The sequence below is a fragment of the Jaculus jaculus genome, chromosome 1 (genome assembly GCF_020740685.1).
Source record: "Jaculus jaculus isolate mJacJac1 chromosome 1, mJacJac1.mat.Y.cur, whole genome shotgun sequence".
Lineage (NCBI taxonomy): Eukaryota > Metazoa > Chordata > Mammalia > Rodentia > Dipodidae > Jaculus > Jaculus jaculus.
Window position 1 is genome coordinate 257,385,531 of NC_059102.1, and position 27,207 is coordinate 257,412,737.

At 39.7% G+C, this 27,207-nt stretch overlaps 1 protein-coding gene and 1 non-coding gene across 10 annotated transcripts in view; both read left to right on the forward strand.

Moving 5' to 3' along the window:
- Cnot1 (CCR4-NOT transcription complex subunit 1) overlaps nucleotides 1-27,207 on the forward strand; it is a 133,159-nt gene that overhangs the window by 74,075 nt on the left and 31,877 nt on the right. For 3 of the 9 annotated variants that reach the window (XM_045155570.1, XM_045155569.1, XM_004663489.3), the window contains exons 11-22: nucleotides 1,532-1,702; nucleotides 2,325-2,452; nucleotides 5,920-6,160; nucleotides 7,589-7,708; nucleotides 11,217-11,339; nucleotides 12,584-12,735; nucleotides 17,550-17,700; nucleotides 19,146-19,347; nucleotides 21,529-21,675; nucleotides 23,521-23,645; nucleotides 23,843-24,129; nucleotides 25,427-25,505. In XM_045155570.1, coding sequence (XP_045011505.1) covers nucleotides 1,532-1,702; nucleotides 2,325-2,452; nucleotides 5,920-6,160; nucleotides 7,589-7,708; nucleotides 11,217-11,339; nucleotides 12,584-12,735; nucleotides 17,550-17,700; nucleotides 19,146-19,347; nucleotides 21,529-21,675; nucleotides 23,521-23,645; nucleotides 23,843-24,129; nucleotides 25,427-25,505 — 1,926 coding nt within the window. The remainder of the gene's footprint in view (nucleotides 1-1,531; nucleotides 1,703-2,324; nucleotides 2,453-5,919; nucleotides 6,161-7,588; nucleotides 7,709-11,216; nucleotides 11,340-12,583; nucleotides 12,736-17,549; nucleotides 17,701-19,145; nucleotides 19,348-21,528; nucleotides 21,676-23,520; nucleotides 23,646-23,842; nucleotides 24,130-25,426; nucleotides 25,506-27,207) is intronic. The other 6 variants (XM_045155574.1, XM_004663491.3, XM_045155572.1 and 3 more) reach the window with 3 other exon arrangements.
- On the forward strand, nucleotides 18,179-18,311 carry LOC123457841. The gene has a single exon (XR_006635202.1). It is a non-coding gene; the product is annotated as a small nucleolar RNA SNORA50 (small nucleolar RNA).

Consider the following 27,207-nt stretch of genomic DNA (forward strand, 5'->3'; position numbering starts at 1 on the left):
GGGTAGCCTAGAACTCATGGTGATCCTCCTACCTCTGCCTCCCAAATTCTGGGATTAAAGGTGTGTGTCACCATGCCCGACTCATACTATGCTTATTATTATTTTTGTTTTTTCGAGGTAGGGGTTTCATTATAGCTCAGGCTGACCTGGAACTTAGTATGTATGTAGTCACAGGGTGGCCTTGAACTCAAGGAAATTCTCCTCCTTCTGCCTCCCGAGTGCTGGGATTAAAGGTGTGCGCCCAGCCTGTGCTTATTTTTAAAACACTTTAGTCAGGTATGGTGGCACATGTTTTTAATCCCAACACTCAGGAGGCAGAGGTTGGAGGATCACTATGAGTTCAAGGCCAGTTTGATACTAATTCCAGGTCAGCCTGGGCTAGAGTGAGACTCTACCTGGAAAACAAAAACAAAACAAAGACAAAAACAAAAGCAAACAAAACTTCAACAAAATAATCTTAGTTTATAACTTTGTTTTTTTTTTTTTTTGCCTGATTGTTTTGAGATACTGTCTCACTGTATAGGCTGGCTAGAAACTCAAGATTGTCCATATCTGCCTCTTGAGTATTGGCATTGTAGATATGTTCCACCACACCTCTCTAATTTTTTAATACTTCATTGATTTTGCTCTTTTTGCCTCTTTTTTTTTTTTTCCTTTTCCTCTTTTTGCCTCTTAAAAGAAGTGAGTTTAGGGCTGGAGAGATGGCTTAGCGGTTAAGCGCTTGCCTGTGAAGCCTAAGGACCCCTGTTCAAGGTTTGATTTCCCAGGGACCACGTTAGCCAGATGCACAAGGGGGCTCACACATCTGGAGTTCATTTGCAGTGGCTGGAGGCCTGGCTTGTCCATTCTCTCTATCTTCCTCTCCCCCCCAATAAATAAGTAAAAATGAACAAAAATAAATAAATATAAAAAGAAGTGAGTTTAAACATAAACATGTTGCTTAGTGGCACAAGGCACAAGTTTCCGTAAGAAGGTTCTTGTTGAGACAGTGACAGTCTTAGTAGAAGTATGTTAATGGTGGCTTGCTTCTAATTTCATTTTATTTTTATTTTTTAATTTTTTTGTTTATTTTATTTATATCAGAGTGACAGACAGAGAAAGAGGCAGATAGAGAGGGAGAACAGGTGTGCCAGGGCCTCCAGCCACTGCAAATAAATTCCAGACGTGTGCACCCCCTTGTTAATCTGGCTTATGTGGGTGTTGGGATTTGAACCTGGGATCTTTGGCTTTGCAGGCCTTAACTACTAAGCCTTCCCTCCAGCCCAATGAAAACTTTTGTGTGTTGCCATTCATGTTTTCAGACTTCATAAGAAGTTGAAATCTATTAAAATCTTCTAAACTCTTAATTTGTATGTGAGTGGTGCTGGGAATTAAATCCGGGCATTGTGCTTGCTTAGTATGTACTATATAGTTGAGTGACAAGATAGTTTAGTAGAACATCGTAATTGATTTTTGAATTTAGATTGTTCCTTTTGATAAAGTATCAACACATTTACTCAATTTAGTTTTGAAATGCTTCTGTCTTAATCAGAACCCAAGTTTGAATTTCAAGGAAGTAACTTATGAACTGGACCATCCTGGATTTCAAATTCGTGATAGTAAAGGACTTCATAATGTAGTATATGGCATTCAGAGAGGTTTGGGTATGGAAGTATTCCCAGTGGACTTTATATACAGACCTTGGAAACATGCAGAAGGCCAGGTAAGTGAATAATACTGAACTATAGAAGGAGAAAAGTAAAGGATTACTCCTTATATAGGGCCATTGCCATTGATGTAAAGATTATAAAAGTGAATTTTGTATAGCCTAGGAAAGAAAGGCTTATCAATTTTTGATGTATATATTTTCAGAATTTTAATTCTGGTCTTATTATTACTTCAAGTATTTTCTGCATTGTCCAATTTTCAAAGGGCAAATATGGCTGAGTGTGGTGGTGCACACCTTTAGTCCCAGTACTTGGGAGGCTAATGTAAGAGGATTTTCATGAGTTTAAGGCTAGTCTGGACCATAGTGTTGAGTTCCAGGTCAGCCTGGGCTGTAGTGAGAACCTGCCTCATAAAAACAATGGGGCAAGTAGTTCTGGGATTTTGGTTGTTTTTTTTCCAGGTAGGGTCTCAGTCTAACCAAGGCTAACCTGGAACTCATTCTGTAGCTCCAGAATTCATGATAATTCTACTACCTTAGCTTCCTAAGTGCTGGGATTAAAGATGTGTGCCACTAATCTTTTAAAGGGAAGTTATAATCCTTCGACTGAAAATGTTTCAGATTTTTATAGCATTCACAGTCATTTGTGACAGTAAGGAATTTTTGTTTTTGGTTCCAGCTCTCCTTCATTCAGCATTCCCTTATAAATCCCGAGATCTTCTGTTTTGCTGACTATCCCTGTCATACTGTTGCCACTGATATTCTGAAAGCACCACCAGAGGATGACAATCGAGAAATTGCCACATGGTAAACACTATCTTTAAAGGGGTTATTTCTCTTTTGAAAGATAAAATTTACAGAGACCATGCATGCACATAGTTAAGATAGTTAGAAGAAATAGTACTTTAGTGACCTTAAGTTTTTTGTTTTGTTTTAGAGGATGTTGATGAAGGAGTTCTTAAAGTTACATTTCTGTCTATAAGATCTGCTGTTTAGGTATTTATAAGAGGCTTGCACTTTCCTTGTTATTAGCACCCTTCTTGAAACTCTATAGACTTGCTTTTGTAAGTTATTCCAGATGATTAGCTCATGAAATCTGCTTTCAGCTAAATTACCTAATTTTTCTGAATTCCATTTCCAAATGTGTGAGAGAATATGACACTGGCCAGTATGTAGTAAATTAGTTTTTTTCTGGAATAATTTGTCCAATCATTCCTGTAGGACTATGAGGTAAGGATAGTGAAAGCATTTTCATTACTGAAATGATAATTCTAAGAGAGGTGTAGATGTGTTATTCATGGTGGCATTTGCTTAATAGTGTACAGGTTTTTGTAACTCAGATCTTTTCCTGTTGAACTAACTCCATGTCAGAAATACCTAGAAACAAAAATTGTGTGTGTGTGTATAAATAGAACTGCAAGTCAATTTCTTGTTATTCCTTAAGCATTGATGTACATGCATTTTCACTATATATAGTAGGTAGTAAACTGGGGATGATTTAAGTCAGTTTTGAGGATGTTCTAGGTAGGTTTTGCAACATTGTTTTAAATAAATAACTTGACATCTTTTGATACTATTATTGGAGGATTGAGAAGGGGTGATGTTCCCAGGAGACTTTCCATCATCCAACAGTTTTTAGAGCAGTTTAATGCCTTTTTGAGTATTTCTTGATTTTTTTTTTCCTATAATAAAAGATGGTAAATTTAGGGTTAGTTAACATTCTAGGCTTTGTTAATCTGATAGAAGTATAAAGACCAGTATGGGTGTCAACAACAGATTCATTAACAGAAATCACTGGTGGGTAGGATTTGTGACTTTTAGGTATTGTTTGCTAGTATCTGTTTCCAAAGATTGGCCAAAACAGTATTTGTTCAGATATTGCTCTTTCCTTAAGTGGGGCCTGGTAGCATTAGATTGGCAAGCTGTTGATTTCCTCCCTACCTCCTCCACATTAAATATATTGTGTGTATTAGTGTTTGTTTTATTTTAACAGATGAAGGCCTCTTCCTATTTTATAACACTTAGACATGTCACGTTTTAACAAGTAACGGTTTGTTAATGGAACTAGCTGATATAGATTTAACTCTCTTAACTGACTCCAAAAGGTTTTATTTTTTTAATTTTTTTATTAACATTTTCCATGATTATATAAAAAAATCCCATGTTAATTCCCTCCCTGCCCCCACACTTTTTCCTTTGAAATTCCATTCTCCATCTTAGTACCTCCCCATCACAATCATTGAGGTTTTATTTTTTTAAAGCAGAACTGTGGAAATGATTCGCTGGTTAAAGTGCTTATGCACATGCATTAGGACCTGTGTTCAAATCCCTAAAACTCATGTAAAAGCCAAGTGTAGTGACTAATGCTTTTAATCCAGCACTGGTGAGGTGGGATAGGAAGATTCCCAAGTTTCACTGGCTAGTGAGTCTTGCCAAATTAGTGAATTGCAGGTTTACTAGAGACCCTATCTCATAGATAAGATAGAGAGCAACTGAGGAAGGCACCTGACATTGACCTCTGGCTCTGGCCTTCAGACACACATAGGTATTGACCTGTGTAAGTATGTATGCCCCCTGTAGTAGACAGCTTCAGGTTCACACCTCCATATACACAACATTGTATATGCATACCACAAACAAGCAGGTCCCTTTAACCACTGAGCCATCTCCCTATTCTCCCAAAAGAAAAACAGCAAAGAAATTTTGTTTTCTCATTCTTGGACTGAGAATCCAGACCAGGACTATACAATTGTTTAAATTCTGAAAGTTTTCTCTCAGCTTTCCTTTTTGTTGTTGATGCATCATTTGTCCTCTAAGTTATTCTGTTAATGGCTCATTCATTTCCTTGGTGGTGTTTAGCTTGCCCTCTGTGTCTTTATATCCATTCCAGACCAAAAGTAGAGTTAAATCTTGAGGTTGATTCATGGCAACTGATTCAATTTCTTAGGTTGAGAATACTTCATAAGGAGTCTTGTAGACCTCAAATTTGTGCCCACCATAAGTAAATATTCAGGATGCATTTCTAGTAGGAAATTTCTTGTATATAAATTATGTCTACCAATCTGGGTATTTTGTATTTTTGATTGTTCCAAACTGAATTTTTTGTTTGTTTTTTTTGAGGTAAAGATCTCCCTCTTGCCCAGGCTGGCTGACCTAGAATTCACTGTGTAGTCTCAGGGTGGCCTTGAACTCAGTGATCCTTCCCCGTCTTCCCAAGTGCTGGGATTAAAGGGGTGTGCCACCACACCCAACTTTTTAAAATGCTTTTTCAACTTTAAAAAATGTTTTAGGGCTGGAGAGATGGCTTAGCGGTTAAACGCTTGCCTGTGAAGTCTAAGGACCCCGGTTCGAGGCTCGGTTCCCCAGGTCCCACATTAGCCAGATGCACAAGGGGGCGCACGGGTCTGGAGTTCATTTGCAGAGGCTGGAAGCTCTGGCGCGCCCATTCTCTCTCTCTCCCTCTATCTGTCCTTTTCTCTGTGTCTGTCACTCTCAAATAAATAAATAAAAATTAAAAAAAAAAAAAAAGACATGAGGGGATCAGTCTGGATCTCTCGTGGTTTTTTTAAAAAAAAAAAGTTTTATTTTCATACCAATCATAAAAGTTACTCACTAGTAATGAAATACATGATTACACAAATATTGGGTGGTTTCATCTTCATCAGGTATTGTTCCTTAGTCCGGATTGTCTTTTAAATTGGGGTGCCAGCATAGCAACATCTCCCCATCCCTCCACTCAGTGTGGTGATGAAACTGAGGTTCTCAAACATGCTAGGCAAAAGTTTCTGCCAAGCTATAGCCTCGGCAGCATAGTTCTTAAGACAGATAACAGCCATTTACATATTTCTCAATCATCAAAACATGCAAACAGGGCTGGAGAGATTGTTTATCGGTTAAGCGCTTGCCTATGAAGCCTAAGGACCCCGGTTCGAGGCTCGATTCTCCAGGACCCACGTTTGCCAGATGCACAAGGGGGCGCACGCATCTGGAATTCGCCTGCAGTGGCTGGAAGCCCTGGTGCGCCCATTCTCTCTCTCTCTGCCTTTTTCTCTGTCTGTCACTCTCAAATAAATAAATAAAAAATAAACCAAAAAACCCCATGCAAACAATGTGACTTGGTTCTGTTAGCTAAAGTGTCTATTTTGAAAGTGAATTTGGGGGTTAGCAGTGTAGCTTCTTGGTAAAGCATTTATGAATCTGTGAGTTCAGCACACAGCACAAAAAAAGGGTATGCTTACATTTTCAATAATAGGGTAATTTTCTTTCATTCTTAGGAAGAGCTTGGATTTGATTGAGTCTCTGCTGAGGCTTGCAGAAGTTGGGCAATATGAGCAAGTTAAGCAGCTCTTCAACTTCCCTATCAAACACTGTCCAGACATGTTGGTATTGGCCTTATTACAAATCAACACCTCCTGGCACACCTTACGCCATGAACTCATCTCTACTTTGATGCCAATTTTCCTTGGAAATCATCCTAACTCTGCCATTATTTTGCACTATGCATGGCATGGGCAGGTAAGAAAGTCACGGCCATTTGTTTATCAGTTCTTCATCTAAACAACTGACATCTTCTGGAATCTTGATGTTTCAGTAGACTTCAGAGTAGTTTTATGTTTTATAATTCTGTTGTCACTCATTAAAAAAAAAAAATCTTGGGCCTGAAGAGGTAGCTTAATGGTTAAGGTGCTTACCTGCAAAGCCAAAGGATCCAGGCTCTGTTCCCCACATAAGCAGTGGCTAAAGGCTACTGTCCCTCCATGTCTCTCAAAAAGTATAAATCATCTATTAAAAAAAAAAATCTCAAGCCGGGCGTGGTGGTGCATGCCTTTAATCCCAGCACTCAGGAGGCAGAGGTAGGAGGATCGCCGTGAGTTCGAGGCCACCCTGAGACTACATAGCGAATTCCAGGTCAGCCTGAGCCAGAGTGAGACCCTGCCTCATAAAACCAAAAAAAAAAAAAAAAAAAATCTCAGAGCAATGAATTAAGCTTACTTGAAATATTAGCATTATGAGAAATATTGCTAAGGTACTTAAATCCTTTTGGTAGAACTTAGAAGCTTAACTTGTTATTATGCAAGCAAAAGGGCCTGTTGTTACTTTTAATAATAGTAAATGGGAAAAGGTCCTAAATCAAATTTTTTTTGAGACAGGATCTTCTGTATCCTCATAGCCCAGGCTGGCCTGGAACATGAACTTCTATTCCTCCTGCTTTCACCTTTGACATGCTGGGATTACAGGTGTGTGTCCCCACACCCTTTTTATGCAGCAGTGGGGTGGAACCCAATGCTTAACACATGCTAGGTAAGCACTCTACTATCTAAGCTATTTCCCCAGCCCTTGGGTCTATTTTGATTGGCACTTAAAATTTTTTTTCAAAATCCAACATTTAATTTTTGTTTTTAATTTATAATGAAATTCCTTTCAAGGTCTTGTATATTTCACTCCTAATTTATAGAATGTATTTAACAAACGTGCTTTCTACTCTCTTTTATCTATTCCCTATATGGCCCATTCCTGCCTGGCATTCTTAGGATCCCTTTACCTCAGCCTCTTGGATGCTGGGATTATAGGAGTGTGCCACCATGCTAGGCAAGACTACCTTTTATGTTTTTGGAGACAAGGTCTCTTGCTATGTAGCTCAGAATAGCCATGAGTTGGCCTCTAGAATGCTGAGGTTAAGACGTTCATTATCATACCTAACTTGTTATTCCAGCCTAATTTTGTTACTGAAAGTAGATAAGTAGTCACATGCTGAAAGAAACATAATTTTGTTATTGAATGGCAAACTCTAGCTTGGTTTGGGAGCCTTTTGGAAAAGTAAAGAATGTCACTATAGTTGCACAGAATTTTTTCATAAGTATAACAAGGAAAGTTAGCCAAGCAGTTGTAATACTATTTGTTAGATGCTGTGTTGCCATTTAATCTTCCCTCCTCTTTTCTTAGGGACAGTCTCCATCAATTCGCCAACTTATCATGCATGCAATGGCAGAATGGTACATGAGAGGGGAGCAGTATGACCAGGCCAAGTTGTCTCGAATACTTGATGTGGCCCAAGACTTAAAGGTGACTTCTGAGGGTCATATTTACCTGGTTTATTAAGTTTATGTAACACATGTATTAGGAATGGTTTGTGTGTAATTAGCTTTTAGATAAATGAGGTCAGATTTAGGAATTTGCCTTGCACCTTGAAAAGGATGGGAAGAAAGTTGGTTTTAGATATTAAAAAATAATTACTTTTGGTTGATCTATGGCTCCCCCTCAAGGTAGGGTCTCCAGGCTAACCTGGAATTCGCTTGGTAGTCTCAGGGTGGCCTTGAATTCATGGTGATCCTCCTACGTTGGCCTCCTGCTGGGATTAAAGACATGTGCCCTGCCCAACTGATCTATATCTTGAATGGAGTTAGCGGGCCAGTAAGTTCAGGACCAGCCTGAGACAGTGAATTCCAGGTCAACTTGAGCTAGAGTGAGACTCTACCTCAAAAATTAATGCAGAAATTAAATGATAGTCAGACAATTAACAGCTTCTATTAAATTTGTTCATAAATTTGCAGTCAGGTTTGTATTGCTGGCAGAAACCACTTGACCAAGAGCAGCTTATGGGAAAAGAGGTTTATTTTGGCTTACAGGCTTCAGGGGAAGCTCTGTGATGGCAGGGGGAAACGATGGCATGAGCAGAGGGTGGACATCACCTCCTGGCCAACAGTGACAGGAGAGTATGTCAAACACTGGCAAGGGGACACTGGGTATAATACCCATAAAGCCCACTGCCAATAATACACTGCCTCCAGAAGATATTAATTCCTAAATCTCCATCAGCTGGTAACCTAGCATTCAGAATACCTAAGTTTATGAGGGACTCCTGAATCAAACCACTACACAGGGTATAAATTATAGCTCAGATAATACTTGTGAGAAAAATCATTACTTGCTATAAAATGGTCTTGCATAGCCTACTGATATAGACAGCTCAGTGACAGAGTAGTGGTCTAGCACGGTCAGTACTGTAGGTCAGTCCTTGTGTCACAAAGACAAGCTTTGAAATAATCTTCTGTATTGGAAGGCTTGATTTTGTTGTTGTTAAAAAAAAATTGTGGGCTGGAGAGAGAGCTTAGTGGTTAAGCGCTTGCCTGTGAAGTCTAAGGACCCCAGTTCAAGGCTTGATTCCCCAGTACTCACGTAATCCATATGCATAAGGTGGCATATGTACCTGGAGTTCGTTTGCAGTGGCTGGAGGCCCAGATGCACTCATTCTCTCTTTCTTTCTCTCTCTCTTTTTTCTCTCTCAAAAATAAGTAAGATTTTTTTTCTCAATTTTTATTAACATTTTCCATGATTATAAAAAATATCCCATGGTAACCCCCCCACACTTTCCCCTTTGAAATTCCATTCTCCATCATATTCCCTCCCCATCTCAGTCAGTCCCTCTTTTATTTTGATGTCATGACCTTTTCCTCCTCTTATGATGATCTTGTGTAGGTAAGGTCAGGCACTGTGATGTCATGGATATCCAGGCCATTTTGTGTCTGGAAGAGCATGTTGTAAGTACATTCTTTCCGCCACCTCTTCTGCATTGGACCCTGAGCCTTGGAAGGTGTGATCGAGATGTTACTCAGTATTCCAGTCACTTCTTTCCAGCACCATGATACCTTCTGAGTCATCCCAAGGTCACTGCCATCTGAAAAGAGAAGATTCTCTACCCAAAGTGAGAGTAGTGTTAATATAAGGGCGTGAATATTAAGAGAAGTGCTTACTGGGCAGTTTGATAAGCATAGTTATATACATTTTTCCAGACATCAGCCGATTTTACACTGCCAAAGCTCCTGACTACCCTTGTTTTAAGTTTTCAGTATCAGGGATGTATTCCTTCCCATGGAGCAGGCCTCCAATCCAAATGGAGGGCAGTTGGTTTCCACCATGACAAACGTGCCACTACTGCACCCATTGGCTCATTTGGCCTGGCTGGCCAATTATAAGGCTTGTAGTGTCCAATGCTGAGTATATTCACTGGTGGTATCTCTTTCTCCCATTGAACTACATGTAGAATGGCTTCTTCTAGCTTTCTGTCAGCTGGTCTACATGGAGGAGGTTATCAGCTCAGTTCCAGCAGGATTTCTCAGTGGCCTGGCAGCCCAAGTATATGGAGTCTTCATCAGTAGTATCTTGCCATCTATTCCTGGTGGGAAACCAAGGGCCTTGGCAACGGCCTATAATGTTTTGGGGGCATCAGGGACCTCCCTGGCCAACAACTCACTGGAGGTATCCCATCCCTGGCACTGAAAATTTTCTAACAACAATCTGTGGCTCCTGAGTGTTCCATTATCCGAAACCAGAGGATTCCAAATGATTTATTTGCATCCTCTTAGACTTTGATTAGCCTTCCCTCCACCTTTCCTTTACTCAATCTCTTCCCCTGACCTCACTTTAGGCCTTTTTACCCCCATTAATCTATTCTTCTTCTTACATATATATAATACCAACCTATTAAGTACCCTCCTCACTTATTTTCTCTTCCCTTTATATCTCCTTTTTAACTTAACTGGCTTCTGCTACTGTGTTTTTTCTATCTCACATAGAAGCCCAACCATCTGTAGCTAGGATCCACATATGAGGGAGAACATGCGGTGCTTGGCTTTCTGGGCCTGGGTTACCTTAGTATTACCCTCTACAGGGTTTTCCTGCAAATTTCATAACTTCATTTTTCATTTACTTGCAAGGGAGAGAGAAGGGGCATGCCAGAACCTCTTCCTACTACAAGTGAACTCTATGCATGTGCCTCTTTGTGCATCTGGCTTTATGTGGGTACTGTGTTATCAAGCTCAAGCCAGTAGGCTTTGCAAGCAAGTGCCTTAACTGCTCAGCCATCTCTGCTATCCAAGGCCTGGCTTTCTGCTGTTTATATGGTTGGCTTTGTTTGTTTGTCTTCAAGGAGGGCACTCGCACTAGCCCATGCTGACCTGGAATTCACTACAGAGTCTCAGGGTGGCCTCGAACTCTCAGCGATTCTCCTGCTTCTGCCTCCCAAGTGTTGAGATCAAAGGCATGTGCCACCACGCCCAGCTCCTTACATGTTGGCTTTTGGCATGGTGCAGATTGAACCCTGGGAACTTGCACAGACTAGGACAGCACTTGGCCAGTTTGTACAGTGCCATTTTAAAGCAAGTGATAATGAGATTTTTGTCATGAATAAATCCTGTAATTTATACTCTTAACAAGTTGAATCTTTTAATTGTCATTTATCACTAGGCATATAATAATGTAATGTAGTTTTGCTTACATTATACTAAGCCTGCATTTAAACACTGAAAAATGGGCAAAGGTAAGTATTCCTGCTTTTTGAGTCTTGCTTTGCTCTAAAGTTGAGTCATTCTATAAAGCACCGGGTAAAATTCATTTTGAAGATGGTCTCATGAGTTATAAAATTACCAATGTGTGAATTGCTTCAAAAAAAATTGTGACCAATGAAACAGCAGTAGTATGTTTTATCTAATAGTTTTCGTGGAAAGCAGGAAATTGGAAGTAGTTCAACGATATAGTTACTGTTTGACTTGATATTTCTATCTTTTCTCTTTAGGCCTTGTCAATGCTCCTAAATGGCACTCCATTTGCTTTTGTCATTGACCTTGCTGCACTGGCTTCGCGTCGTGAATACCTCAAACTTGACAAGTGGCTGACAGACAAAATAAGAGAGCACGGGGTAAGCAGAATTTGTGCGTTGAAACTGTCCGAAGAAACAGTTACATTTTATTCAAGATGTTGCTGGGAATTGAACCCAGGATTGTATGTATTGTAGGCCATTGCTGTAACACTGTGCCATATTTTCACCCCAAGAAACTTTTTTGGGGGGGGTGGGGATTGAGTTTGTGTTTCACTATCCCAGACTGTTCTGGAACTCACTCTGTAGTCCCAGGCTGGTTTTGAATGTACAATGATCCTTCTTCCTCTGCCTCCCAAGGGCTTGGAAGAAAGGTGTGCACCACCACACCCAGCATGAAACAACTCATAATTATATTTTATTTGAGGGGGGAGGAGAGAATGGGTGCACCAGGTCCTCCAGCCACTGAAAACAAACTCTAGATGCAGTGCTCCCTTGTGCATCTGGCTTACATGGGTCTTGGAGAATTGAACTGGAATCCTTTGGCTTCACAGGCAAATGCCTTAACCGTTAAGCCATCTCTCCAACCCAAGAAACAACTTTCAAAGATGGCCTGTAGTGCCAAAGTGATGCTTAGTGGTTAAAGGTGTTTGCTTGCCAAGCCTGACGGCTGGGGTTCATTTCCCCAGTACCCATGTAAAGCCAGATGCACAAAATGGTGCATGCATCCGGAATTTGTTTGCAGTGGCAAGAAGTCTGGGTGAGCCCATTCTCACCCTTCCTGCTCTTTTATCCTTCCTCATTGCAGACAACAAAAAGAAAAGGCTGGGCCAATGTGCACATATCTTTAATCCCAATACTCAGGTGGCAGAGGTAGGAGGATAGTTGTGAGTTTGAGGCCAGCCTTGAGACTCCATTGTGAATTCCAGGTCAGGCTGGGCTAGAGCGAGACCCAATCTGAAAGAACAAAAAGTAAATAAATAATAACAATAATAAAACAAAAACAAGGGCTGGAGAGATGGTATGCCTGTGAAGCCTAAGGACACAAGTTATTCTCTACGTTCCACGTAAGCCAGATGCACATGATGGCACATGCATCTGGAGTTTGTTTGCAGTGGCTAGAGGCCCTGGTGTGCCCATTCTCATTCACTCACTTTGTCTCAAATAAATAAGTAAATAAATAAATAAAATCTTTTTAAAAATAAAAACAAAAATACCTCCAAAGGGATCATATCTAAAATGACATTTATTGTAGATTTTAGTCATATTGCTTAGTTCCTATCTTTAGTCTGAAAGCAATTAATATGAATTTCAAATACATTTGCAAAACACTTCTCTTTTTCTAGGAGCCTTTTATCCAGGCATGCATGACATTTTTAAAGAGAAGGTGCCCTTCTATTTTGGGTGGACTTGCCCCAGAGAAAGATCAGCCCAAAAGTGCTCAGCTTCCTACCGAAACTCTGGCGACAATGTTGGCCTGTCTACAGGCTTGTGCAGGGTAAGAAAAACATGTTAGAAAATGAGCCTGTCTAAGAGAGGAGGAGGGAGGGAGAGAGAAAGAAGAAAGTGTGTATGGTGGGAGGAGGTAGAGGGTTATATTTTGATCTGGAATTGGATTATATTGATAATTTGAGGACTGTGAAGCTGAATTAAAAATAGCAGCTTAAGAAAATTTATTGGTTTTTAAGTCCAAATAACTATACTATATGTTAGATCTGTTTGTGGTAATTTATTGTATGTGGTATAGATAAGCCATTGCCCTTGATGTATTGGTGTATTTATGGATTCTTAATATTTCTATATGTTCTGTTATTCCACTACCACACTTACTTACATCATCTTTTTAGTAAGTGTTGAAATTGGGGGGAGAATTCAAGTCTTACAACTTAAGTATTTTTTCAGGATCACAATTTTCATAGCACTTATTATTTTGTGCATTTGTACATTATTTCTGAGATTGTTAAAGGAGTGTGCTGAATCTATATCGTTTTAAGAAATATTGCTAGCCTAATAAAATTAAGTCTTATAATCAATGAATCTGTGATATCACTATGTTTTTGGGGTCTTTAATCTTTCTTATTTATTTATTGACAAATTCCACAATTATATACAATAAACCATGGTACTCTCCCACCATCCCCAACATTTTCCCCTTTGCAACTCCATTCTTCATCATACCCCTCCCTCCTCTCACAATCAGTCTTTCTTCATGTTCAAGTTCTTTTCCTCCTATTATGATGGTGTTGGGTAGGTGGTATCAATCACTGTGAGGTCATGGATATTCAGACCATTTTGTGTCTGGAAGAGTGCACTGTAAGGTGTCCTACCCTTCCTTTGGCTCTTACATTCTTATTTATGTATATACTTATTTATTGTTTATTCATTTATTTGAGAGAGCCAGGGCATCTAGCCACTGCATACAAACTCCAGATGCATGTGCCACCTTATGCATCTTGCTTATGTGGGTCCTGGGGAATCAAACCTTGGTCCTTTGGGTTTGCAGGCAAGCACCTTAACTGCTAAGCCATCTCTCCAGCCCCTAGCTCTTAGATTCTTTCTGCCGCTTCTTCCACAATGGACCCTGCACCTTTGAAGGTATGATAGAGATGTTTTAGTGCTGAGCACTCCTCTGTCACTTCTTTTCAGCACTATGGTACTTTCTGAGTCATCCCAAGATCACTGCCATCTGAAAAGAGAAGCTTCTCTAACTAAAAGTGAGAGTACCTTAATGTATGTGTATGAACATTAAGAGAAGTGTATATACATTTAGCCAGATAACAGCAGACGGCATTACACCCCTAGGGCTCATGACTTCCCCCATCACAGGTTTTCAGTATCAGGCATGTATTCCCTCCCATGGAGCAGGCCTGCAGTCTAATTAGAGAGTGGTTGGTTTTCCCCATAACAGACACGCCAATATTGTACCTATTGGCTCATTTAGCCTGGCTGGCCAAATTTAAGGCTTGCAATGTTCAATGTTGTTTATCTCCACTGGTGATTTCTGTCTCTCCCATGGAACTGCATGCAGCCTAGCTTTTTCCAGCTTTCTGTCAGTTGGTTTGTGCAGAAGAGCTTTTCAGCTCAGCTCCAGGAAGATTTCTCAGTGACCTTGCAGCCTAAGCATGTAGAGTCTTCAGCAATAGAGTCTATGGCTTCTGAATGTGTCATTGTACAAAAACATAGACTTCCATATGACTTATTCATACCCTCTTAGGTTTTGATTAGCCCTCTCCCCACCTTTCTTTTACTCAATGTCTTTTCCTGACCTCACTTAGGCTTTTCCACACCCAATAATGTGTTGTTCTACTTACATACATATAGTACCATCCTCTTAAGTCTTCCCTTCTTCCCTTCTATTCCTCTCTATTCCCTTTCTAGCTTACTAGCCTCTGCTACTGAGTTTTATTCCAATTCACATACAAGTCCAAACATTTGTAGCTAGGATCCACATATGAAAGAGAGCATGCTATGGTTGGCTTTCTGAGTCTGGGTTACCTCACTAAGTATAATCCTTTCCAATCCATCCATTTTCCTCCAAATTTCATAATTTCATTTTTATTTATTGCTGAGTAGAATTCCATTGTGTAAATGTGTCACATCTTCATTATATACTCATCAGTTGAGGGACATCTAGGTTCCGTTTCCTAGCTATTGTGAATAGAGTAGTAATAAACATGGTTGAGCAAGTATCTCTACAGGTAGTGCAAGTCCTTAGGATATATGCCTAGGAGTGGTCTAGCTGGGTCATATGGCAAATCTTTTTTTAGCTGTCTTAGGAACCACCACACTGATTTCCACAATGGCTGAACCAGATTGCATTCCCGCCAACAGTGTACAAGTGTTCCTATTTATTTATTTATTTATTTATTTATTTTTGGTTTTTTGAGGTAGGGTCTCACTGTAGCTCAGGATGACCTGGAATTCACTATGTAGTCTCAGGGTGGCTTCAAACTCACCGTGATCCTCCTACCTCTGCCTCCCAAGTGCTGGAATTAAAGGTGTGTGCCACCAAGCCAGGCCCTCTTTATTTATTTATTTATTTTTTGCTTCCTTGCCAGCATTTATTGTCATTTGTTTTCTTGATGGTAGCCACTCTGACAGGAGTGAATTGAAATCTCAAGATAGTTTTAATTTGCACTTCCCTGATGGCTGGGCCTTTAATCTTGTTCTTTGGTATTTTCAGCATATAAGACTGGTACATCTCTGGTTCTGTTAATTGTTTGTTTGTCTTTTGGGGGGGGGATTTTCAAAGTTGGTTTTCACTCTAGCTCAGGCTGTCTTGGAATTCATTATGTAGTCTCAGGGTGGCCTGGAATTCAAGGTGATCCTCTTACCTCTGCCTCCCGAGTGCTGGTATTAAAGGCGTGCATCACCATGCCCAGCTAATTGCCAACCCAGATGAGTTTCTAAGTTCACCTGGATGCATTTTATTTCCTATTTGTGGGGTAAATTATGCAGTGTGTTACCATGGTGCTGGCAACCTGTGGGTTTTTCACTGATGCCTTTCTTCAGGATGAAAATGTTTCTATGCCATCCAGGCTTTTTTCCCCCTCCCCCAGGTAGGGTTTCACTCTAGCGCGGTGTTGATCTGGCACTCACTCTGTAGTCTTAGGCTGGCCTCAGACTAACAGTGATCCTCCTATGTCCGCTTCCTGATTACTGGTATGTAAAGCATGCACCACCATACACCTTTGGTTGACTTTTGAGAGGGTCACACATTTTGTAGTCTGCTTGCCTCAAAACTCTTGGCACACTCAGTTTTCCTTCAGCTTCCTGAATCCTGGGGTTACAGGCATGACGCACCATGCCCAGCTGTAGTTTGAGTTTAAGTGAGTGATTAACATGAAAGGGTTTTATAACTCAAACCTTTTCACCATTTAGTAAGATTATCACATACAGGGTTGGAAAATGGCTTAGCAGTTAAGGGACTCACCTGCAAAGCCAAAGGACCTAGGTTGATTTTCCAGGACCCACATAAGCCAGATGCACAAGGAGACACATGCGTCTGGTGTTTGTTTGCAGTGGCTGGAGGCCCTGGCATGCCCATTCTTTTTCTTTGTCTCTGCTTCTCTCCCTCTCTCCCTCCCTCCACCCCCACTCTCATAAATAAAAATATTTTTTGGTCTTTTGTTTTGTTTCGTTTTGTTTTTTTCGAGGTAGGGTCTCACTCTAGCTCAGGTTGACCTGGAATTCACTATGAAGTCTCAGGGTAGCCTTGAACCCATGGCGATCCTCCTACCTCTGCCTCCCGGGTGCTGGGATTAAAGGTGTGTGCCACCATGCCCAGCAATAAAAATATTTTTAAAAAAGTTTATCACATATGCATGGGTTTTGTTTTTTCTCTTGATATGTGGTATGTTAATAGATTTTTGAATATTGAACCTTCCATCTTTTACTAAATCTTTTTTGTCATTCTGTATAGATATTTTCCATTATGCTACTAAATTCAATTTAGTAGTATTTCATTGAGGGTTTTGGGCTTTATGTTACTAAGAAACATTTTTCTTTAGTTTTTAAAAATAATTTCTTCCCTTCATTTGACTTTATTTGCAAGCAGAGTGAGAAAATAATAGGAGCACACCAGGAACGCTAGCCACTGCAAATGAACTCCAGGTGCATGTGCCACTTTGTGTGTCTGACTTTATGTGCATACTGGGGAATTGAACTTAGATCATTAGTGTTTGCAGGTAAGCGCCTCAACAACTGAGCTCTCTCTCCAGCCCCTGTTGAGTAGTTTTTGATATAGTTAGCTGTCTAGTGATTTTAAGGTACTGTTGACATCACAGCATCAATTGATAACTGTTTTTCTAAGTTCTGTGAGAAGAATTGGTGGTTATTATTTCAAATACATAAGATCTTTTTGTGTTGGCCAGGCTTTCCCGTGCATGGGCTTAAGCAGTATAAGTATTCTAAGCTTCTTGACTGGCTGAGATTGTAGGTCTGTTACACTTTGTTGCCCTTCTTGCATTTAATGTCACTAGTAAAAGCTAGTAAAGCCAGATACACAAAGTACCTCATGGATCTGGAGTTCTTTTGCAGCGGCTGGAGGCCCTGGTATGCCCATTCTGTCTGTCTCTCTTGTTACCTTTCTCTGTTTGTCAATAAGTAAAAATATTAAAAACAGAAATCCAGCCAGGAGTAGTTGCATCCATCTTTAATCCCAGCACTCATCAGAAGGCTAAGGTAGGAGGATTGCTGTGAGTTTAAGGCCAGCCTGAGACCCCGCTTCAGGTGGGGAGTGGAAGAAAAATCAGATTTGTTTCTTTAAATATTCTGGGAAATGGCAAGCATGTGTTTTACTTTTGTTTTTAGGAGTGTTTCTCAGGAGTTATCAGAGACGATCCTTACCATGGTAGCCAACTGTAGCAATGTCATGAATAAGGCCAGACAGCCACCGCCTGGAGTTATGCCCAAAGGTCGCCCTCCTAGTGCTAGCAGCTTAGATGCCATCTCTCCTGTTCAGGTAAATGAATGCTATAATTGTTAGGTCTTCATTTGTTCATGAAATCAGAATAGACCCAGCTTGTACATCATCACAAATAGAGCTTATATATTTGAGATATCTGCATGTTCAACATCCACATGCACACACACACACACACACACACACACACACACACACACACTTATTTATTTATTTATTTATTTATTTATTTTTGGTTTTTCGAGGTAGTGTCTCACTCTGGTCCAGGCTGACCTGGAATTAACTCTGTCATCTCAGGGTGGCCTTGAACTCATGGCAATCCTCCTACCTCTGCCTCCCGAGTGCTGGGATTAAAGGTGTGCGCCACCACGCCCGGCACCACTTCTATTTTAAAGGTGATCCATCAGGTATTATTGACAATACATTTTAGTCATAACTAGAACATGACTCTGAGGAAATATACTTATTAAGTAAACAAAGGTTTCTTTGGGAAATGAGAGTTACACTCTGGAGAAATAAGCACTGCCTTTGAATCTGATGTGTCTTGTTTGTAGCCTCGGACCAAGCATCAGTACTAGAGCATAACGACTTGTAATAACTGGGCTCTTCAGCTCTCAACTGAACTGCTCTTTTAAAAACAAGGTACATTGAAGTCACTCCCTGACATTAACCACCCCATTTTCTTTGGGAGCAACATATATTACACTTTTGTTTTCAGATGTATTGAATGGCAAATTGGGTTTAAGGAAAGAAAAGGCACTTAGTGGTTCTTTGATAAAAGACATTTGTTCGTTATTTCCTATACTCAAAAGGTATGAAGTAGCACCACAAACTATAAGATGTTTGTAGAATAATTCTTAGATTTTTTTTAATGTGAAAATAGCACTTTTTTGTTGAGTATCTTTCAGAAATCATTAGCAATCTGGAAATTCTAAAATTTGAGAATATGTATGCCCCTTCCCCTTTTTTTCGAGGTAGTGTCTCTGTCCAGCTCAGGCTGACCTGGAATTCACTGTGTAGTCTCAGGGTGGCCTCAAACTCACAGTGATCCTCCTGTCTCTGCCTCCCAAATGCTGTGATTAAAGGCATGGGCCACCACGCCCGGCAAGAATACTTTTTTTGTTTTGATGGGAAGATTTATTTCTAATTTCCAGTATATTTACTGTGTTGGAAGTAAAATAACTTAGGTTGAGATTATTTTTGTTTTGATAGTATAATGTTGCCCATCTCATTACTAAATGTTGGACAGTTTATCTTTTGTTTTATCTTGAAATTTTGTAGCCTTTTCCAATAGCTCTGGTACTTTTGACAAGGCCTACCTCTTGGACTAGCAGACTTCATAGTAGGAAATAAGTAGTGTAAATTGTGTGGGTATTGAAGTTGTGTAAGAGTATGAAAGTTATTTCTAAAGATGACTTTACTTGTGTCATGTCTACCTTTCCTTGAGGTGTGTTTAATACATTTTTAATAATGTTTTTCTTTAGATTGATCCTCTTGCTGGAATGGCATCTCTTAGTATAGGTGGTTCAGCTGCCCCTCACACTCAGAGTATGCAGGGTTTTCCTCCAAATTTGGGTTCTGCATTCAGCACCCCTCAGTCACCAGCAAAAGCATTTCCACCTCTTTCAACCCCAAATCAAACAACTGCATTCAGTGGCATTGGAGGGCTTTCATCACAGCTTCCAGGTAAGGGGCAAGTCTGGTAGCAGCATGGGTTATTTATAAATTTCACTCTTAGTGTGTGGTGTAAAGGGTTTGGAGTGACTGATAAAAGGCAGGCTACTTCAGCAAAATTGTGAAAACCATGTGTAGCAGCATCCCAAAGTGGGAAAAGAAAATTTGTTACATTTTATTTAGTCTACAGGAAATAGAATTTGGATTTTTATAGTTTCAAAGTTACTTGAGTGAGTTAGTGAAGGTTCTGTGTTACCAAATGTGTAACATGTTTGCTGGCTATAGGTGTCTTTACATTTTAGGTTTATTTATTATAATCCCCTCCCCCCTTAGGTGGGGTCTCAGTCTAGCCCAGGTTGGCCTGGAATTCACTATGTAGTCTGAGGCTGGCCTCAAACTCCTCAATCCTTCTACGTCTGTCTCCTTCTATCCTTTCCTCCCAGGTGCTGGGGTTAAAGGCATGTATCACCGTACCCAGCTATCCTTTCTCCCCTATATTCTATCTTATCCTATTCTATCCTTTATTTTATTGTTTGAGGCAAGCCCAACAGACTGGCCTTTTATTTTTTTTTTTAATGAGAGAATTTGTGTGCCAGGGCCTTCAGTGCAGTTGAACTCCAGACACGTGATCCTTGTGTGCATATTTGATATTGCACACTTGTGTCACTGTGCATCTGGTTTATGTGGGACCTAGAGAGTCAAACGTAAGTCCTTAGTCTTTGCAGGCAAGCACCTTAACTGCTAAGCCATCTTTCCAGCCCTTTGATTTAATTTTAATTCAATTTAATTTTTTTTAAAATTTTTATTTATTTGAGAGCGACAGACACAGAGAGAAAGACCGATAGAAGGAGAGAGAGAGAATGGGCGCGCTAGGGCCTCCAGCCTCTGCAAACGAACTCCAGACGCGTGCGCCCCCTTGTGCATCTGGCTAATGTGGGACCTGGGGAACCGAGCCTCGAACCGGGGTCCTTAGGCTTCACAGGCAAGCGCTTAACCGCTAAGCCATCTCTCCAGCCCGCAATTTAATTTTTTTTATTTACTTTTTTGATTTTTCGAGGTAGGGTCTCATTCTAGCTCAGCTGACTTGGAATTCACTATGGAGTCTCAGGGTGGCCTCAAACTCACAGCAATCCTACCTCTGCCTCCCGAGTGCTGGGATTAAAGGTGTGTGCTACCACACGTGGCCTAATTTTATTTTAATTAATTTATTTATTTTGGGGTTTTTCAAGGTAGGGTTTCACTTTAGTCCAGGCTGGCCTGGAATTCACTACAGTGGCCTCGAACTCACGGTGATCCTCCTACCTCTACCTCCTGAGTGCTGGGATTAAAGACATGCGCCACCATGTCCGGCTTTAATTTTTTTTTTTTTTTTTTTTTTTTTTGGTGCTGGGTATTTAACATTGAGCCTCTTGCTAACTGAATTCTAACCACTAATCTATAACCGCAACTGTGATCACGTGTTTTACATTTGATTTTAGCCAAGAGGCTGAGAAGTGGTGATATCATATTTTTGCTGGCTTAGATCTAGAGTTCAGTTTTATGAAAGGCTCCACACTAGGTAGAAAATACTGTATGTGCCACATTCAGGCTTATGTGGTGCTGGTTTGAACTGCATCTATTTTAAAGATAGTGTATCTATCTGTCTGTCTGTATATCAACATCCATTCATTTACTTGCTTACTCATACTCACTTATTCTGATCCTTTGTTGTAGACTGTAAGGGCACTAAACTCTTAAGTACTGAAGTGTTGAGGAATACCCTAATTACTGATACTGCTATTATTATGTGATTATAGACCCAATGATTCACTCATTAAAGTTAGTGTGCTTATTATCTTTCCTAACAAAGATCTAATCTACTACAAGATTCTTTCTTTGGGGGGGCAATGAGAAGAATAATAAAGAATGAGATGCTACCATAACTGTCTTAATTTTGATCATGGTGATGTGCAAACCAGTTACTCTGATTGTGACTACCTTGCTGGCATTTGCTTTGAGAATGTATATTTTTAGAAAATTGCTTATTCAAGAATATTTATAAATGAATAAACCTAAATGCTGAAGTTTTTGAGTTACCCACTTTTATCTCTTTAAAAATTAAATACACAGCCATAAGGAATTAGTAAGGAATCTGACTTTTAAATAAAGTATGTAAGTAATGATGGAACCTCTGGCTGCCTTCATTCTTTCTAGTAGGTGGTCTTGGCACAGGCAGCCTGACTGGTATAGGAACTGGGGCCCTTGGACTTCCTGCAGTGAATAACGACCCTTTTGTACAGAGGAAGCTGGGTACCTCTGGACTCAACCAGCCTACATTCCAGCAGAGTAAGATGAAACCTTGTAAGTGGTAGTGTTGTCTGTGATTGTGAGTGTGACTGATGCATGAAAAAGTTTTTATTGTATGTCTTCTGTCCTTACAATTAGTGGACAAAAACAGTGACCTCTTCATGTATTTTTTTAACATTTTATTTATTTATTTGTGGGAGGCAGAGATATATAGAAAGAATGGATGTGCCATGGCCACTAGCTACTACAAACTCCAGACACATGAACCACCTTGTATTAGCTGGCTTATGTGAGTACTAGGGAATCGAACCTGGGACCTTAGCCTAGCAGGCAAGTGTCTTAACCACTAATCTTTCTCTCCAGCCCTCTTCATGTATTGTTAATAGAGCTGTATGTTGATGTATGTCCTAGACCACTGGAATAAATTCACAAATTTGATTTATTAAAAGCAAAATTAAGCCGGGCGTGGTGGTGCATGCCTTTAATCCCAGCACTCGGGAGACAGAGGTAGGAGGATTGCCATGAGTTTGAGGCTACCCTGAGACTCCATATTGAATTCCAGGTCAGCCTGGGCTAGAGTGAGACCCTACCTCGAACCCCCCCCCCCAAAAAAAAAGCAAATTAGAGGTAGGGGCTGAAGAGATGGCTCCGTGTTTAAAGATGCTTTCTTGCAAAGCCTGATGGTCTGGATTCAATTTCCCAGTACCCCCATAAAGCCAGATGCACAATGTGCTGCATGCATCTGATGGTCTTGGTATGCCACCCATTAATTCTCTTTGCTTGCAAATAAATAAATAAATACTCCCTTTGCTTGCAAATAAACAACAATAACAAAACTAGAGGTAATCATTCCACATTTGCTGTGGATTGCCAGAAAAATAGTCATGGCTAATAAAAAGAAACATCCTCTGAAAGTAATAGGTACACGTGGGAAAGGGAAAAGAATTGTTCTTCATGTAGTCATGTAAGGTTTACAATTGACATACAAGAAGTCAGGTGCAGCCAGGAGAATTGTAGCTTTCTGTTACAGCTTGGGAGGTAAATGAAACATTATGTTATTTGATGGTTATACCTTCTTAGGATATAGTTCATAATTGTTGCCATATAGTATGTGTGGTATCATTTAAGACCAAGTTTTTGTTGTTTTGTTTTTAGGTAGGATATCACTCTAAATCAGGCTGACCTGGAATTCATTGAGTATCCCAGACTGGCCTTGAACTCATAGCAGTCCTCCTCCTTCTACCTCCCCAGTGTTTGGATTAAAGTCATGCACCACTATGCCCAGCCTTTGTATGTCTTACAGTAATGATACAAGGATTCAAAGCAAGAGCTAGGTGTGTTGGTGTATATCTGTAAATTTAGCACTGGGCCACAAAAGCAGGAGTATTACAAGTTCCCACTAGTCTGAGCTACATAAGATCCTTTCTCACAAACAAAAAAGGAATTGGAAGTATACCAAGCGACTTGAAAACACTAGTGTGAAAGGCTTGTCTGAACGTTTTGTTTTGTAGCATGCTTTTTGTTTATATCTGTTTGTGCACATGCATTGACTATTCCTACATGTTAAATAGAGTTCTGTAGTAAAGTGGTAAAAGCTTATATTTGGTATTAAGGGTTAATGTTAGGAATTTGAACCTAGTAAAGTTTATGTTGCAGTAAGTTCTGAAGAAGGAAATTCTACAGCATCATAATATGTGACATATTACAGTATAATAATAGACATTTATATTTTTTTTCTGTCTTCTTGAAAACTTAAATATTGAGACTCAACTATTTAATACTTTCTTTTTTAGTTTCTTTTTCCCCATAAAGTTAGGCCCATATTAGCATCTTTGGCTCTGTGATGATTTAAAGAAGGATTTAAGTACACATACTGATTGCTTTCTTTGTGTCCAACAGCGGACTTGTCTCAGGTGTGGCCAGAGGCAAATCAGCACTTTAGTAAAGAGATAGATGATGAAGCAAACAGCTATTTCCAGAGAATCTATAATCACCCACCACACCCAACTATGTCTGTTGATGAGGTAAGTGTCAAAGATACTCAGCTTTTTATTTAAATCCTGAATAAGTGCCCCTTTCAAAGTTTTAAAAAATTCTCAAAGTGTTTTGGTATGCTTATATATCTTATAAAAATTTCTCTAAAGCTGTGTTTATTGGTATATGTTTCTTTGCAAGTCAGCTTGTAAAGTTTCTTGTATGTATATATTGTTTGTCTTTCTAGGTATTAGAAATGCTACAGAGATTCAAAGATTCTACTATTAAACGGGAACGAGAAGTATTTAACTGTATGCTAAGGAACTTGTTTGAAGAATATCGGTTTTTCCCCCAGTACCCTGATAAGGAATTACATATAACAGCTTGCCTATTTGGTGGTATAATTGAAAAAGGACTGGTCACTTACATGGCATTGGGTCTGGCCCTACGATATGTTCTCGAAGCCTTACGCAAGCCTTTTGGATCCAAAATGTATTATTTTGGGATTGCTGCATTAGATAGATTTAAAAATAGGTGAGGAGATAGATTTCCTATGATATACCTCTGTTCTTCCTTCCTTCTATTGCTGAACCTACCACAGCCTCCCAGGTTCTGAGAAATGACTTGTGTGTGTGCTTGCATGTGTACCTGTTGGTAGGTATGTTTGGGTGTATGGGTGAGTGAGTAGAGGCTAGGGGTCAAGATCAAGGGTCTCACTCCATTGCTTTTCTCCATGTTAATTGAGACTGAACCCAGAACTCACCGATTTGTTTAGGCTAGCTCATCAGCTTGTCCTGAGAATCTCCTTTATTTCTGATTTATGTGTTTAGGTTACAGGTACACACAACCACTTGTGACATGTACATGGATTCTAGGGATCTGAATTCAGATTTTCTTACTTGGGCTGCAAGTTCCTTACCTAACTGAACCATCTCCCTAGTCCCCCAGAAGCAACAACTGTCATTTCACATACTCACCCTAGCCTTACATATTCAGTATACAATGAACTCTAGTCCCTTGTATTTGGTTAAGTAAAATATTAAAGTGGGACCTTTAAAAATAAAGGTAATTTTTTCTAAATGATATCTGTCCTAAATGTCCCAGGCTAGCCTGAAACTCAAGATCCTCCTCATTTTGCAACAATATTCCCCTCTTTTGTTTTTTTGTTTTTGCTTGTTTGGGCTTTTTTTAAAAATAATTTTTTATTTTTATTTATTTGTAAGCAGAGTGCGAGAGAGATAGAAGAGAGACAGGGAGAGAATGGGCATGCCAGGCTGTAGCCACTGCAAACAAACTCCAGACACATGTGCCCCTGTGCATCTGGCTTACATGGGTCCTGGCTTCACAGGCAAGGGCCTTAACTGCTAAGCCATCTCTCCAGCCCTATTTTTGGCATTTTGAGACAAGACCTCATGTAGCTCAGGATGTTGAGCTCACTATCTAGCCAAGACTGATGTTAAACTCTTGAGCTTCTTGTTTCCATCTCTGAGTTGTTAAGGTTATAGGCCTGAACCACTATGCCAAACTAGTATACTTCTCTTTGACATCTCTTCAAAATAGGTAGAATAGGGCTAGAGAGATGGCTTAGCAGTTAAGGTTGCCTGCAAAGCCTAATGTTTGATCTCTCTCCAGATTGCATGTAAGCAAGATACACAAAGGTGAGGCAAGCACAAGGTCGCATATGCCACTAGGTGACACAAGGGCTGGAGTTCTGTTTCAGTGGCTGAGGCCCTTGCATGCCTTTCTTTCTCTTTCTCAAAGAAAAAAATGGAATGGGCAAAATAGTTTTGACCAAATGAATAAACGAATTAGTTCTTGTTTAAATTGGCAGATTGAAGGACTATCCCCAGTATTGTCAGCACTTGGCTTCCATCAGTCACTTTATGCAGTTTCCACATCATTTACAGGAGGTAAGTTCCCTCAGTCCCTATGCCTGATTAGTGGTAAAAGGGCTTAATGTTTTTGGTTTGAGATATATGACGAGTGATATTGAGATGATTTAATGATTATCATGATCTCAGGATCTGTTTGCTTGTTGTATTTTCAGTTTGTTAGTAGAACATGAAAAAAGTTATTCTTGGTTTAACTAACTGTTCTAAGTGATTTCCAGGTTTAATGAAAGGGTTTTTTTTTTACTAGTTTTTCATGGTGCTTTTGCAGAGTATATTTTATTTTACTCAGTGAATCTTAGTTGGTAGTATGCATAGAAAATTTGATTTAGGGGGAGGGAAGGTATTACCATGGGGTATTTTTTTATAATCATGGAAAATGTTAATAAAAATTGAGAAAGAAAAAGAAAAATTGATTTAAAAAGAAGCTAGGGGCTGAAGAGATGGCTTAGTGATTAAGGCACTTTCCTGCAAAGCCCAAGGACCCAGGTTTGATTCCCCAGTACCCATGTAAAGCAAGTTGCACAAGGTGGTACCTGTATGTGAAGGTTATTTGCAACTTCTAGAGGCCCTGTTGTACCCATTCTCCCAGCCTGTCTCTTAAATAATTAAATTTATGATAAAATATTATTAAAAAAACTAGTGTGGAGTTCATGGGTATCAGTAAAAATTTCCTCTCCCTTAATGTAGTATCATTCAAAGTTGCTTTTAAATGTAAAACAGTGCTCTTTAATAAATACATCATATGGGCTAGAGAGATGGCTTAGTGGTTAAGGTATTTGCTGGCAAAGCCAAAGGACCAAGGTCCAATTCTCCAGTACCCATGTAAAGCCAGATGCACGAGATGGCACATGTGTCTTCTAGTTGTTTGCAGTGGCTAGAGGCCCTGGCACACCCAATCTGTCTTTTCTGCCCCCACCTCAAATAAATACAGCTCCTTTCATTTTGACCCAGGCTAACTTGGAATTCACTATGTAATCTCAGTGTGGCCTTGAACTCATAGCAAAACTCCTACCTCTGCCTCCCAAGTGCTGAGATTAAAGGTGTGCAACACCATGCCTGGTTAAAATACATCTTTTCTAACTAAATGCTTAGATTCTGTGGGAGAACATGTTACATAGGAGTCAGTTCCTGGAGAAATGGACCTACGGAATAATACATGTTAAATTCATCTTTTGTGATCTTGAAATTTGAGAACCATTATTTCAGTAACTGATTTGGGTTTGGTAAAATTTGATATACTTGTCATGCTTTTGGTTAGTCAGCTTGAAATTAAAGTTGATTGATTTTTTTTTTATTTTTGCTTACCTGCCATGTGGCCTTTCATTTTATTTTTTTAAATTTTAGCATTTTCCATTATTATAAAAAAAATCCCATGTTAATTCCCTCCCCCCCACACTTTCCCCTTTGAAATTCCATTCTCCATTATATTACCTCCCCATCACAATCATTGTACTTACATATATACAATATCAACCTATTAAGTACCCTCCTCCCTTCCTTTCTCTTCCCTTTATGATCTTTATTATACTTTCAGTTTTTAAATTTTACATATGGTAGATTCTCTCCTCCCCCTCCTTGCTGCCATCATTGTACTAGGAATGAAACCCAAGGCATCTCACATGCTAGGCAAATACTCGTAGCATTATGCTACATACAAACACATACATAGATGAAGTAACATCAAGAACTCCATGTCAGCTCTCCAATTTGTGTTGAGGGA